Source organism: Simochromis diagramma, unplaced genomic scaffold, assembly GCF_900408965.1.
Source record: "Simochromis diagramma unplaced genomic scaffold, fSimDia1.1 OVJJ01000165.1, whole genome shotgun sequence".
NCBI lineage: Eukaryota > Metazoa > Chordata > Actinopteri > Cichliformes > Cichlidae > Simochromis > Simochromis diagramma.
Window position 1 is genome coordinate 527,630 of NW_024387467.1, and position 15,811 is coordinate 543,440.

Sequence of the window (15,811 nt, forward strand, 5' to 3'; positions counted from 1 at the left end):
TACAAATTAAACTGAATTGAACTGAATGAATCCATACAAAAACAAAAACAAAAACGTTTTACATTTTGATTTTTGTACACAGAATACAGCATCTATTTGGGATATAACACTTATGTTATATGTTATATAGGGTATAGGATAACAATAGATGCTATACAGATGTTATAACATGTACTATTTTATTTCCTACAGTTGCTTAATCTTGATATATTCCCACTCTATTATTTTCATCTTATTTTTCCAATTGCCATGCACTGTCATTTGTTTTATAGTTGTGAAAAGTTTATGCCAGTGAACAATTCTCATCAGACATAACAAGTCATTATTGCAAAACATCATCTTAAACGCTCGGCAGACTACAGTTTGCAGACATAATTGTTGTGGTTTATTTGTGGCATGTTTCATAAAGCTTTTATTGACATATTTCTCATATTTTAATGTGGTGGCAAGACTAAATGTTAGCACAGAGGATATGTGTGTTGGAGGGCGCGGGGGCTGTATTGTGCTGACCTTGTGGTTACAGTAATGACATGTTTAAGAGGACGGTGGCGCCAGACAGCTCCGTAGACCCCTACCACGCTTATAATTCGAGAACAGAACTGTTTGGGTCAGATGAGCTCAACACATGGTGGCTTGAATAACACCATATGAAATGAAATAGTCAAGGGAACTGCTGCGGGCCAGAGTTGATTTTATGAAATTTTCAGGAATTTAGAACACCCAGTTACAATATTAGACTGAGCAGACAGTGTGTAATTACTGTGGCTATTCCTCAGAGGGATTTCACAGAGCTCACAGTGTAAAGAGAAGCAGCACTGAAGGAGTTAGAACTTCATGTTTCACGATGTTGTTGCACTTCACACCTCTAATCTAGTGAGTGAGCATGTTAGGAAGAGCACTGCGTGTCTCTCAAGTAATGGTGGGACAAAGTATTGACAGAGCAACATATTCCCCTTGGCTGCAGTGTCTTGACGATATGCTGGTGCCAAATATCCATGAATTATAAAGCATACTACTGCTACAACTAACTCCTAGATGGCACTTAAATGAGTGTAAAATGAAAAAAAAGTAAATCACACATTATTAAACACATTATTAAAGTTAAATGTTTATGAAAATACGCACAGACACCACAGGACAGTATATAAACTCCTAAATCTGACATTACTTTTTTTTTTCTGAATAATTTTGTGTTATATCGTAGATTCACAGTGTATCGAGTACCACAGAATCACTGTATCGTCAGTAGGAATTACAACACTGTTGTGATAGTGCTCTATCATTAGTTACTCTGTGATTCATCATTCAAAATAAAAGCCCCCAGTTAATTTTGGAAATTTACTGACATGCTTTAAGATGTCACATTTATCTTCTTGTATTATTGTTATCTTCACAATAAAACACATAGATGTTACGTATGTCAAGTGTACAAAAAAATAATTTTAAAAATCTGCTTTGTGTGGTGCTACTACAACACTTGCTCTTGCTATTAAGTTATCCCACATATTAAGATGAATTAGATTTAGCATATGCAATATCAAAATAGCATCATTCACATTAAGTCATACACATTGTATATGTACATTTTGTTGTTAAAATGAACTGTTGCGTTATTTGTTGATCCTCAGAAGCAACACTGCAAAGGATTTATAGATCTTGCCACTTAGTCAAAGATGTCATGGTCTACGGTGGGTGGCTGGAGTTTCCATTAGGCTCCTGAACTGACCTGGGATCCGTCCCTGGGCAGGGCCAACTCCAGCTCCTGCACACCTGGAGCCTATTGCAGGCAATCAAGCCAGAGGGATTTAAACCACACATCGATGTTCATTCACGGCCAGTTCGTCATCAACACATGTTGGTAACAGGCCGTGTACGTTAAATTCTTGCTGTGATTTATCCTGTTAAACACGACTCTCTTGTACTACAGTTGCTGTACCCACCCTGGCTCACACTCCACCTCCGGACTCAGGATACCTAGTGATCATTCTGGAAATCCCTCTGCGCCTCACCTGCCTGCCCTCCTGCCATCACACTCCATCTGGAGCCCCGGATCTCAGGTCAGCTTTCCATGCCACTCAGCCTCCCCTGGATCTTCATCACCCCCCTCTCAAACACTCCAGGTCCCTAACTGCAAGTAAGAACTGCCGCTCTTATACTGGCCACTTCTGAGCTGCCTTCACTACCTGCCTAACTCCTATATCCTCTTCCCTCAGTGTGACTGTTCCCCACTCAGCCCCGTTCCGCATCTCAGGCCTCGTTCCTTCGCCCTAGCCACGTTTCCCAGGGCACGCCACACCAAGGCTCCACGTCTCGTCATTTTCTGTCTTTGTCACGTTTTTCCCTTGCACTTAACCGTAATAAACTGTTAAATCATCTACTGTCTCCGCTCTGGGTTTCTGCACCTGAGTCCTATTCGGTACCGGCCATCCCTCGCCGTGACAGTACGAACTGGCCAACAAATGGACTCAGCAGACCCAGTACGTGCAGCAGTCTCCAAGCAGGGAGCCATTTTAGGGGCTCATGAGCAAGCGTTGCAGGCTCTCGACACCCGGTGTCAAGCCATAGGCGAGACTCAGGCTAGGATCTTAGCCTCCCTGCAGGAGATTCAGGCGGCTCTTTCCCCTCCTCCAGGCCCGTCCTCTGCGTCTCCTGCGCCCGTGGCAGAACCTCCCCAGTCTTTCCCAGCTCCGACCCCTTCGGGCTCCGTGTTTCGCGACGCAGCATTCCCAGAACCCGAGCCGTACTCTGGGGAGCAGAGCCGCTGTACGGCCTTTCTACTGAAATGTTCTCTCGCGTTCACGCATTCACCCCGTTCATTTACTAGCGAATCAGCTCGGGTAGCATATCTGGTGGCTAAGCTTCAGGGCAAGGCACTGTTATGGGCCGAGGCGTACCTGTCGGCTCATCCGCTCCCAACCTGCTCGTTTGATGATTTTCTGTGCGAGTTTAAAAGGACCTTTACTCACCCAGTATCGGAGGGTAGTTCTGATGAAAGGTTGCTCGGGTTGCAACAGGGGAGCCGGAGTGTCGCTGAGTTCATTATCGACTTCCGTACCGCAGCCGCCGAGGCCAATTGGCCCAATCATGCCCTTCGGGGAGTGTTCCGTCGCGCCTTAAACGACGAGCTCAAAGACCAGCTCGCTTCCCGTGATGAGCCCAACTCCTTTGAAGACCTGGTCTCCCTTTCCCTTCGGATAGATAATCGCCTGAGGGAAAGGGAGGCAGAAAAGAACCAGAAACATCGTAAACCTGCGCCTCGTACGTTTTCACTTCCTCCACCGTCACGTCCGGTGTCAACATCCGCTCCCGTTTCCGTGGAAACGGACGCCGCTCCGGAGCCTATGCTAATCGGCCGCTCTCGTCTCACACCAGAGGAGCGAGAACGACGGCTTCGGTCGGGCGCGTGTTTTTACTGTGGCTCAGTGGAGCATAGATTAGCACAGTGTTCGGTTCGGCCAAAAGGCTCCGCCCGCCGGTAATTTCGGGGATACAGGTGGGCGGATCCTCTTTCAGTTCCAAACCCCGGTTGATTCTACCAGTCACCCTGTGTCTAAATAAAGTTTCTCACCCCCTCCATGCTCTCGTTGATTCCGGAGCAGAGCAAAATTTAATAGATTTAGCTCTCGCTAGACGCCTTCACTTGCCACTCAAGACTCTCGATCCTCCCATCCCTGTTACCGCATTAAACGATCAAATATTTTCTCAGATAACCCATCAGGCTGGCCCCGTAACCCTCGTCACCTCTGGAAACCACCATGAAGCCATTACCTTATTCACCTTCTCTTCTCCTGATTCACCACTCATCCTAGGCCACCCCTGGCTACAGAAACACAACCCTCATATAGACTGGTCTGGAAGTAAAATCGCTAGTTGGAGCCTTTTTTGTCTAGCCCACTGCCTCAAGTCTGCCCTACCGCCGGGTGCCCCTGACACTAACGCCTCGGACGCTGGTCCAGCTGACCTCACACTCGTCCCACCTGAATACCATGACCTCCAGGAAGTTTTTAGTAAAGACAAAGCATCGTCCTTACCACCCCACAGGCCTTATGACTGCGCTATCGACCTTCTACCTGGTGCTCCGCTTCCCTCTAGCCGGCTATTCAACATCTCCAGACCAGAAAGAGAGTCCATGGAAAAGTACATCCACGAGTCATTAGCTGCAGGTATCATCCGCCCATCCTCCTCTCCAGTGGCCGCCGGCTTCTTTTTTGTGGAAAAGAAGGATAAATCACTCCGTCCATGCATAGACTACAGAGGGTTAAACGACATCACCATTAAAAACAAATATCCTTTACCCCTTATCAGCTCGGCCTTCGAACCCCTCCATGAAGCCACCGTATTCACCAAACTGGATCTCCGCAATGCCTACCACCTTGTCCGCATCAGGGAGGGGGACGAATGGAAAACGGCTTTCAATACGCCCCTAGGTCATTTTGAGTATTTGGTCATGCCGTTTGGGTTGACCAATGCCCCCGCTGTCTTTCAGAACCTGGTCAACGACGTGCTCCGTGATTTCCTGAACCAGTTTGTCTTTGTTTATCTTGATGACATACTCATTTTCTCCAAGACCCCCCAGGAACACCATGTCCACGTCCGAGCAGTCCTCCAACGCCTCCTGGAAAACCGACTTTACGTCAAAGCCGAGAAATGTGAGTTTCATGCACAATCCGTCACTTTTCTTGGCTATATACTCGCAGGAGGGCAGGTGAAGATGGATCCAGCCAAGATCCGCACGATCCTGGAGTGGCCCACGCCCACGTCACGCAAGCACCTACAACGTTTCCTCGGCTTTGCCAATTTCTACCGGAGGTTTATTCGCAACTATAGCCAGGTAACCACTCCTCTCACTACACTCACATCCACCAAAAGACAGTTCATCTGGACACCTGAAGCTGCGGCAGAATTCAGTAGGCTCAAGCGTCTATTTACCTCAGCTCCAGTATTGTGTCACCCAGACCACTCCAAGCCATTCGTTCTAGAGGTAGACGCGTCCGACGTCGGCGTCGGAGCGGTCCTCTCACAGCATTCAGGTCCCAAGGCCAAGTTACACCCGTGCGCCTTTTTTTCACGCCGACTCTCGTCCGCTGAACGCAACTATGATGTAGGGGACAGAGAGTTGCTGGCTATCAAGTTAGCCCTGGAGGAGTGGCGTCACCTATTGGAAGGAGCGGAATACCCATTTACCATCTTCACAGATCATAAAAACCTTACCTACCTCAAAACGGCTAAGCGTCTAAACGCCCGCCAGGCCCGTTGGTCTCTGTTCTTTGATCGCTTCAAGTTTGCCATCTCTTTCCGTCCAGGTTCCAAGAACACAAAGGCCGGTGCCCTGTCTCGTCTTTACGACCCAGACGCCGAACCCACAGAACCAGCTCCAGTGCTTCCTACCTCCTGCCGCGTAGCGTTGTTATCATGGGATATAGAGGACTCCATCCAGCGGGCATTGCAGGATGAACCAGACCCAGGCACAGGTCCTCCGGGCCGCCGCTTCGTTCCCGCAGCAACCCGTTCGGCTGTCCTTCAGTGGGCGCATGCCTCCCGGTTTTCCTGCCATCCTGGGATTGGCCGCACTATCGCACTACTTCGTCGTCACTTCTGGTGGGCAACACTGGAACGTGATGTGCGGGAATACGTCTCGGCCTGTGACGTGTGCGCCAGGAACAAGACCCGAAATCAGCGACCCTCCGGTCTTCTACAACCTCTAGCCGTACCTTCTCGTCCTTGGTCCCACATTTCCCTGGACTTTGTCACGGGCCTGCCTAGGTCTGCAGGTAAAACAGTGATACTCTCTGTGATCGACAGGTTTTCAAAAGCGGCTCACTTCGTTGCCCTGGAGAAACTACCTACTGCTACGGAAACTGCCAGACTGATGGTCGACCACGTCTTCAAACTCCACGGGATTCCCGCCGAGGTCACTTCTGACAGGGGACCGCAATTTACGTCCCAGGTATGGAAGTCCTTCTGCTCTGCCCTAGGTGCTCAAGCCAACCTCAGTTCTGGTTACCACCCTCAAACCAATGGGCAGACTGAGAGGCTCAACCAAGAACTAGAGTCCATGCTCCGCTGCATGGTCTCCCATAACCCGGCTACTTGGTCGGCGCATCTCCCATGGGTGGAGTATGCGCACAACTCTCATGTGTCCGCATCCACTGGCCTCTCTCCCTTTGAAGCGTCCCTGGGCTATCAGCCCCCCCTCTTCCCTGAGGAAGAGGCTGATTTGGCTGTGCCTTCCATCCAGCACCATCTCCAGCGCTGCCGCCGCGTCTGGACTCGGACTCAGGGGGCGCTGAAGACGGCTGCTGCCCGCCACTGCCGCTATGCAGATCGTCTACGGTCGCCAGCTCCTCGGTACGCTCCAGGGCAGAAGGTGTGGCTGTCGGCTAAGGATGTTCCCCTTAAAGTTTCCTCCCGCAAGCTGGCTCCTCGGTTTATCGGGCCGTATGTCATCCACTCGGTCATCTCGCCCTCTGCCGTGAAGCTCGAGCTCCCTCCCAGCCTTCGGATTCACCCGGTTTTTCATGTTTCCCAAATCAGGCCTGTGCTGTCCAGTGTGCTGTGCCCGCCTTCCGACCCCCCTCCGCCCGCCCGGTTCATCGGTGGTCATCCGGCCTATACGGTTCGGCGGGTCGTTGGCGTCCGCCGCCGTGGTAGGGGTCGCCAGTTTTTGGTGGACTGGGCGGGGTTTGGGCCTGAGGAGCGTGCCTGGGTTCCTCGCTCGTTTATCCTTGATCCTGCTCTTGTCTCTGGTTTTTTCAGGTCGCGTCGCGGGCTGGGGACCGATCGGCCGCCGGGTGGCGTCCCTTGAGGGGGGGGGTACTGTCATGGTCTACGGTGAGTGGCTGGAGTTTCCATTAGGCTCCTGAACTGACCTGGGATCCGCCCCTGGGCAGGGCCAACTCCAGCTCCTGCACACCTGGAGCCTATTGCAGGCAATCAAGCCAGAGGGATTTAAACCACACATCGATGTTCATTCACGGCCAGTTCGTCAGTCAACCCATGTTGGTAACAGGTCTTGTGCGTTAAATTCTTGCTGTGATTTATCTTTAAACAAGACTCTTTTGTACTACAGTTGCTGTACCCACCCTGGCTCACACTCCACCTCCGGACTCGGGATACCTAGTGATCATTCTGGAAATCCCTCTGTGCCTCACCTGCCTGCCCTCCTGCCATCACACTCCATCTGGAGCCCCGGATCTCAGGTCAGCCTTTCCACGCCACTCAGCCTCCCCTGGATCCTCATCACCCCCCTCTCAAACACTCCAGGTCCCTAACTGCAAGTAAGAATTGCTGCTCTTATACTGGCCACTTCTGAGCTGCCTTCACTACCTGCCTAACTCCTATATCCTCTTCCCTCAGTGTGACTGTTCCCCACTCAGCTCCGTTCCGCTTCTCAGGCCTCGTTCCCTCGCCCTAGCCACGTTCCCCTGGGCACGCCACACCAAGACTCCACGTCTCGTCATTTTCTGTCTTTGCCACGTTTCCTTTTTTTCCCCCTTTGCACTTAACCGTAATAAACTGTTAAATCATCTACTGTCTCCGCTCTGGGTTTCTGCACCTGAGTCCTATTCAGTACCGGCCATCCATCGCCGTGACAAAGAAAGGATGAAATAGTTGAATTTGACACTTCAGTCCTCAGGTCATCTTAATCCTTTGCTAAGCTCACCAGAGGAACGGATTCCACCTCTCTCCATGTTTTAAGGAGGCTGAGGTGAAATACTTGTGTGGCTCCACCCCTTCATAGCCAACATCCTCCCCTCGCCATGTAACCACGAAGGTTCACAAGGCACTTTATCTCCCTGTGAAAATGGTCTGAGTTTATCCCCTCTTTTGTATAGTTGCTGCTAACCTTTCTGGACCTGGAGAAGATTTTCACGTGATAACCTTCCTAATGTGTGTAGCTCTGCTCTCAGATGTTTTACTCAGGCTTCACCATCTCATCAGTCTGCTGGTGATGGATGCTGACGTACAAGAGCAAATGGTTCAAGCGTCCCACCGTTATTGCTATCATGTACACATATTATGTATATATTCATTTGTTTGACTATTGATATTGAAACAGGTTTTAATTATGTCGGTACCGTTGTTGTTCAGTTACTTTTTATTTGCACTGCAGTATGGGACAATAATTAAGAACTACACTTTAGGTATTAGCAGAAGCTCATAGCCACAGTAAACATTTATTCTCATTTATTTACTATTATCTTACCATGTAAATTTCATCTTCCTCCATCTTTTCTTCACTTCTCCACACCTAGTGCTAGCAGCAGCAGGCTACTGTGACAATGAGGCATGGTTACTAGTTGTTGCTGGTACTACTGTTCACCGTGTAGCAGGCACCTTGTTTTCTCTCAGCTCTCCAGCTTCTTGCCACGTCTTGCACACTAAACGTTTTTTACAAAGTGCATGAGCACTCATCAAAGGTAAGGGAGGGACCAATTGAATTAAGTGATCTGACTGGGCAATTCAGTGTCAGTAATGAAAATGAATGAATGGCCTGCTGTCAGTGCTTGTACAGCTGGTGCGCACCAGCTGTACACCAGGAAAATGTATTCAGGGCTGGACTGGTAATCTGGCATACTGGGTGAAGTTATATCCCCATGTACTCCAGTGAACTGGCCCAATTAGGTCCATGCCAATGCGCTCAAATCCCACCTCCGTTAATGCTAACGGGTACAAAGTTGCTTTCAGAGTGGCCCACTGGTTAACCAGCTGGCACACATATAACATGCATATATCTTTATATCTATCTCTATATGTGCATTTTCCCACTTTTTAACAAACTGCTAACAATAGCCTAGTCTTAATTTCATTAAATGTGCTTTCTGTTTTTAAATTTAAAACCACATTTTATTTTTTAGGTTTTATGTTTGTTGCATTCTTTTAGAGACATAAATATGTAATATTGGTTGGGCTTATTTATGATAAAAACAAACAAACATGAGAATTGTCCAGTCCAATTTTTAGGACATTAAGTTATGTACATATGGAAAACAATTTGTACATTTACAATTTATGTAATTATGCACTGTAAGTGTGCTAAAATCAGTCTGTTTAATCAAGAACTATATAAAAACAATCTGAAGTATATAAAAGCTATGATATTTAAACATTAAAAATAACCTTGTATCAGCCGTATTTACTCACTGGATTTGGTGTTGGAAGTGCGTTTCTTTAATCAACCTTTTACAGTTGTAGATGGTACAATCCTGTCAGTACAGCAATAATAAACTTGTGTTACATGCTCTCCGAGTAAGTGTTCAGAAAATGACACTGTATATCCTGCAAGCTGAAAATAAATATTATATTTATTTTTTGCTTTAAACTTAATTACAGTTGTCACCAAGATCCGTCAGCCTTTTTCTGTTTTCACATTGTCCCATTCTATTTTGTTTTCCTCCCTCTTTCTCCTTTTTCTCATGTTTTATTTCCATATACATTGCATATACATATTTGGTAGTTCCTTTTTCAACGTGTAAAATAAAGCGAAGAGAATGATATGGTGGCAGTTATTGCAGTTATTACACCTAATTCTGGATTTTCTTTGTAAACTCCGATGACCTGGAACATCCGACCAAAAGAAGTCACGCAATACCAACACCAACAAAACTTCCCTTTCATTTTCTGTGTCAGGTTCCTTTAAATATACTGTGGCTTCTGTTGCAGAAATTTCACAGACGGATGACGACGTTGACTTTGAACCCCATTATGAAAACAATGAGGCATATCTTGAGTCTTAATAGCACTATTTTGGGTGTTGCACTCCCTTGCTATTTTTGCCCTGTTTAGTAAATCTGGCTCTATTGGGGAAGACCCCCAGTCTAATAACCATTTTTAAAGCTGGTAAAAAACTGAAAACATTATAAAATCTATGTTTCAAGTTTATTTTTGCACAAGGTTACTGGCTACAACCAGACCCATTGTTTATTTTCATAAGTATTTTTTTAAACTGGTAGTTTACTTAGTGTGGTTAACTTACAACCAAATGAAAATGCTTACCTTTCTTTTGCAGATGTTTTACTAAGTTATTTATAGTTTGTGCTGCTTTAATGAAGGCCAGTTTAAATATGCCTCCCACGGTGTCTGGAAAAAAGAAAAAGAAATAATATAAACAGAATCTAAATGAAATGACAATCATTGAGTCTGAAGTGGAGTAGGAAGAAATATAATCATCAGTTTAAGATAATGTGTTGTTTATAATAGTGATATGGTGTGTGCATGTGTGTGAATTATTTCAGTGTCGTTCAAGCCACAACATATAAATACGGGAAGATTTTTGATAACCTGCCAGCAAAGCTTTTTAGTCCGGGCCTTTTGTCGGCCTAGACATACTAAGTGCACTCTCTGTCTTCATATTGTTCACCACCTCTCGGTCCCCAGATCCTTTGCACTGTACTCATCTCCTGGTCCTCCCCATTGCACCTCCACTTTTCCTTTCACTATCCTCTTTTCCCATCCTGCTGGCAACCTTTTTCATTTTGCTCCCTGTCCTTGTAACGTTATACTAATTTCTGCTTTGTTTCCTTCTTCCTGTATCGGTTTTCCAGTTCCATCTTCTCTTCCGGCTCTCCGTTATTCTTTTCTATTAGTCTCATTCTTGGACACCTTCATAGTAAAATAGTTGTATATTAGTATAATAATATAAAAAGTCCTTCCCCAGTATCCTTTCTTTCATCTCCTAGTCCTTTCCTCGTTGTCGTAGTTCCATTTTCTCTTATGCTTACCTCCTTCTCAGTGTACTGTACTCACTGCTTTTGTGTTAGTTTTACATTAGTTATTTACTTGTGATTGTTTTTTTCCCCAATATAAACAGCATAGTTTTACTCTCGCACAGTGAATGCATTTTCTGTTCTTTTACTTACTTTCATCTTACGCTCTCTCCTTTTCTTGTCCACCTTGCCCTTACAGACTGGCAGGTTGCTACTCTGGCACTGTTGCTAGGGGGTGGAGCCCTGGTGCTGATGTCATTCTTGGTTGCTCTGGTTGCTGTGTGCATTGGCACGAGACGGCGGTTCTACGCGCCTGTTGCCTTCATGCTCTTTGCTGCAGGTCAGTATACACAAGAATACTGATGTATATACCTACCTATTGTACATACCTATTTTTACCTCCAGGAATAATTGGAAAATTTCAATTTTGGGGCATGAAATGCTTAATTTTGCAAAGCTAGATTTGCTGCTTGTCAGACATTTTTTTAAGATCTTACTGTGGGTACCAGAGAAATGGGAGAGAGCACTAACGTGTAATTCGTTCAGAGATGGTTCACAGATTTGTAGAGTCTGTGCAACTTGTTATAATTATGAATGCAGTCAAAGCACTAATGAAAAATGAGTGCTCATGAAATCACTGGAATATGACATCTTTATGGATGTGCGTGTTGTAGCGTTGTGTCTCGTCGCACAACTCTACAAACCTGTTCATCTTGATATACAGCCAAAATTGAAGTTGAACAAGTACTCTTTTGCAACAGAGGCAGGACATTGAAATGACTGATTAATTATAATGATGATCTTCGTGGGGGCAGCTTTACCTTCATCTGGGTGCAGCTCCTATTACTTCATGTGTAACTTGGCGGTCAGAAGTTTAGGTCATGAGAGGCACTGATGTCCAAGGTGTTCAAAATGTCTGTGAGGACATTTAGCTGGTGAGAGTCAAAATGCATCACTTCTACATGACGCTTTCGAAGGGGGATATAGTATTTTTGATTATTTAACACAACATTCTAAATCACACATTTTGTAGGCAAATAACATCAAGAATAGTGTTTAAACAGATTTATCTATTTGTTGTATTTGGCAGAGGGTGCTGTGATGAGCTGCAGCACCTCTAGTACCACTAGACCTTGTGCTGTACTCAAAGATAATCAAAGATATTTTGCTTTGACATTTGACATTGCTAGCTTTTTATATTTTTTAAATACCTCAATGTGAGTAACAAAGGATTCCTTTATAAGTATGTGTTGATGGAATGATACTTGATCAAACCAAATTTTGATACTTTTTTGTAAGTTTTGTAAGATGTAAAAGCAAATTCGTTTTTTTTGCAAGACTGCATTTTTACCATTTCTTCACTTTGGATTTGAACACAACTGTTTTGGTAATTTAAACCATCCATGCTTCAATTAAATAATCATCAAAAATCATTATATGATGTATAATTTTAGAGCCTGGAAAACAGATCAATCATCTGTGGCTACTTGTTATTCGTACTGGTGTTTCCATGATGGGATGCGGACAGCAGTTTTAAACGAGCCAATACAGAGGCTGAATGTTTTGGGTGAACTATAAAGGGACTCTGAGTGAATAATGGATCACAACTCACACCTCTTTAAGACTTATTTATTTTATACCACTTATATTCGTATTTGCATATTTTTGAAATATGCAGCCTGGACTGTTTGATTCAATCATACATAAAAAAAAATTGAATCTAAATATCGACTAAATACAAGAAAATTTAGAATGACCAATTTTGTGCTTTTTAAATCAGTTTATTTTTTCAAGTTTTGGGGAAAAACCTGCAAATAAATCAATTTTACACCCACTCCAACTTGATCAGTGTTCTGATTATTCAGTGGAGAAGGTTTCAAAATCGGTTGTTCGGTTGTTAAGCTTAACGTGGGAATGCTTTACAAACATTCAGAGATGAACTTACACACTTGCTCAGAGATGAAATGCCAGTTTGGTAGCGAGGCTCCAAATGCTCAGCCAGCTGCTCTATCACATTACGCATGCTGCCCCAACGTGCTAAGGTTATGAGCTGGGTTACGCCATGTCGCAAGTTTTGTGAGGTGCTTTTATGATATTTAATGGATCGGATTACATTTTTTAAAGATAAAGAGTAAGATTAGCTGGTGCCATAAAGTTCTCCAGATGAGAGTCAAATTTAATGGGTAAATACCCAACTCGAAACATCATGGATGTGTACAATTAGTGTTTTCATAAGACAACAGAAAACAGCCATAACACAGGAGGGAGTAACCTGATCCCAGGCAGGATAATCTGCTGCACTGACTTTTTTTTCTTTCATAGGGGTCATCTCAATCACTATTTGTCCAGCCCCTCATCCATGATCAGTTTGCCTTGGGTGACTCTAAGGGCAAAAGCCCCAGAAAACACACAAAGCCTCCACCACCTCTCAGGGAGGGACGTTAAAACAATAATAAAGTAAATAAATAAAAAGAAAACTGAAATAGTGGCAAATTTTAACCAACACCAATGCACATCAAAGACCTGTAACTCAGATCATTTTTATATTGTAAAGATAAAATTTTGCATGGCTTTATTGGATATGCTACATTTAGACTGACTCTGGGTGATAGCAGGACTTACTAACTGATGTTAATGATCCACACGACGATGTTTTCTGTTCAAAACGATCTGCTACAAAGATTGAATTGCTATATCCACTTGAACAATTTCTTTGTGGGATTTTAAATATAACTTTTATCCATTTAATTGTCAATTTGTGCAGTTTGAGACATAAACCTTTTTTTTAAATTCCAGTTTATTTTCAGCTTTACATGCATGCGTAGAATTTTGCTAAAATCTGTATATCGCATCCAGTTGTACTCCAGGCCTGCAGTTTGGTCCTCTACCCTGTCAAGTTCATCGAGAGTATCAACTTGAGGATCTACCATGAATTTAACTGGGGCTACGGCCTGGCCTGGGGAGGCACCATCTTTTCCTTCGGTGGGGGAATCCTCTACTGCCTCAATCCCAAGAACTATGAGGAATACTACTAGTGCTACCTCATGTCTGGAACCCTCTGGTCACATCTTCAGAGTCTGAGAGGTACATAGGGACTGAATAACATTTCTAATGTTCTGGGAAAGGGGGAGGGAGTGGGTGTCTATTAACAGCGCGATTCCCAAGAACTTTAAAGGGAAACATCGGACAGCCAGTAACTGTATTATCACAAGTTTTGCATCCAGACAGTGAACCTAGTGGTCTGGAGCTTAAGTTTTTTGCCTCAATCAACACTAGTGTCAGTGCTGACTCTAATGGATATTCAGACTGATAAGCCTTGTGTTAGATGGTGCATCTTGGGACAGATGAGGTAGGGGGCTTACAGGTTTATTCCCAAGGCTCGTGATACAGTCTAAGGAGAACTGACAACACTACGGTAACAAAGGACTCAGGTTACCAGTGTTAATACCTCCATTCTGAATTGCAAGAACTGCTATTATGTCTATTAACTTTTCTGTTTGGAAAAGCAGGATGTCAGACTGACACTTTTGCCAGTTACACATGGATGCGCATGCACATACACAGGCATAGGCAGCATATCTTTATATGTAAAGAAACCATCAGAAACCCTCAAGATCATTATCATCATCATCATCGTAAGTGCTTATTTAGGAGCTGTTTTATTTTATTTTTAGAGTTCTGTGAAGCTCTTAAACTTTCACAAGGATGTGAGACATGCTGCAGATGCTAGAGTTGTGCCTCATAACTTTTCATAACACAGATCGATTTGTCTTGTGGGAGAAGGTAAGGAGGGTGGAATAAACTAAAGACATTTGCTCAATATTCTGTTATCAACCCACTTGTCTGTTACTGTGGCAACCCACAGGGTTTGCACATGCAGCTGTCATCATTGATTAGCCATGAGATGGGACAGCGCTCGGCTAAATTTCGATTGCCTATCATGCTGCGTTTCTTTGCACCGTGACATATGGTGCATCCTTTAGTCTTCTTATCTGGCTCATGGCAGTGTCTACAACACACATGAGACACACAGCTCCAGTCTTTCAGTGGCCACGTTGTCATGCACAGCAGCAGTTTGAGAAAATTAGAATGTGTTCTGAATTTAATTATGTTCATACACACACACATTCACATATTACTGTATAAAATCCAGTTATTATGTTTACTTTCATTTGCAATCGTTCCACAGTAATTTGCATCGTGGGCCGATAGAAAGGAAAAAAGATCAAACAAACATGATTTTTTTGTCTTCTTGCGAGGAAAATGGTGGTGCGTCCGCCGTCTACAGGAGATATTTCCTTTATTTTTATGGCCCAAAAGGACAAGTGTGTAACAGTAAAATGGCAGAAACAACTTTATACTGCTAGCACATGTTTTGCAAAGCTAGCCGAGATCCCACAGTGATGATGAAGCTGAGTGCATGCTGACCCAGTGGGATTTGTGCTGGTGTGTATAGAACTATGTTGTTGACTGGTAATCATGAGACAATGCATTCCAGGTCATTTTATGGAGTAATGAAAGTACTGTAACAAATGACTTTCTGTGGTGAGGAATTATGTAAAGTACTGCATTACTTTTAACAAAATTAACAAGTAATGTTTAATACATTACTTTTTTGAGTAACAACCGCGGCACAATATATCGAACTAATTAAACAATTTGAAGAAATTTGTATTCATCACCCCGGGGCGCCTCTGTCAGTGCGCCCCAGGGTGGCTGTGGCTACAATGTAGCTGCCATCACCAGTGTGTGAATGTGTGTGTGACTGGATGTGTAAAGCGCTTTGGGGTCCTTACGGACTAGTAAAGCGCTATATAAATACAGGCCATTTACCATTTAATCCTAGCCCTGTCTACAACACATTGTTTTATTTATCAAGTCTTTACTTCATCTTTTGGAAGATGATAGATTAAAGACATTGGTCCGTATTTTTTAAATAAAATCTCAAAATACGTGAGATCCCTAGCTGCTCTGGCAACCTAAGAAATAAATGGTTAACATTATCAAAATGTGTGTTTTAACCAAAAAGATGATTTTTGACAGGCCCTAAGCAATTTTTGCTTTCAAAACAAAAATAAAACTTACTTTTCTTAATATCATCATTT

The 15,811-nt window shown here is 44.1% G+C and overlaps 1 protein-coding gene across 1 annotated transcript; it reads left to right on the forward strand.

The window, feature by feature from the left end:
• The first annotated feature begins 9,020 nt into the window (after window positions 1-9,020).
• LOC120723400 (transmembrane protein 47-like) lies at window positions 9,021-15,483 on the forward strand. The gene is made up of 3 exons (XM_040014832.1): window positions 9,021-9,027; window positions 10,906-11,046; window positions 13,563-15,483. Exons 1-3 carry the CDS (start codon window positions 9,021-9,023, stop codon window positions 13,739-13,741), a joined length of 327 nt encoding a protein of 108 aa, XP_039870766.1. The 3' UTR covers window positions 13,742-15,483.
• The last annotated feature ends 328 nt before the right edge of the window (window positions 15,484-15,811 follow it).

What these genes read in the sequence shown, in the direction of transcription:
- LOC120723400 (XM_040014832.1), top strand. An exon ending in CTTCATGCTCTTTGCTGCAG is followed by an intron (nt 11,047 to 13,562) that starts GTCAGTATACAC and finishes TATCGCATCCAG; the next exon opens with TTGTACTCCAGGCCTGCAGT.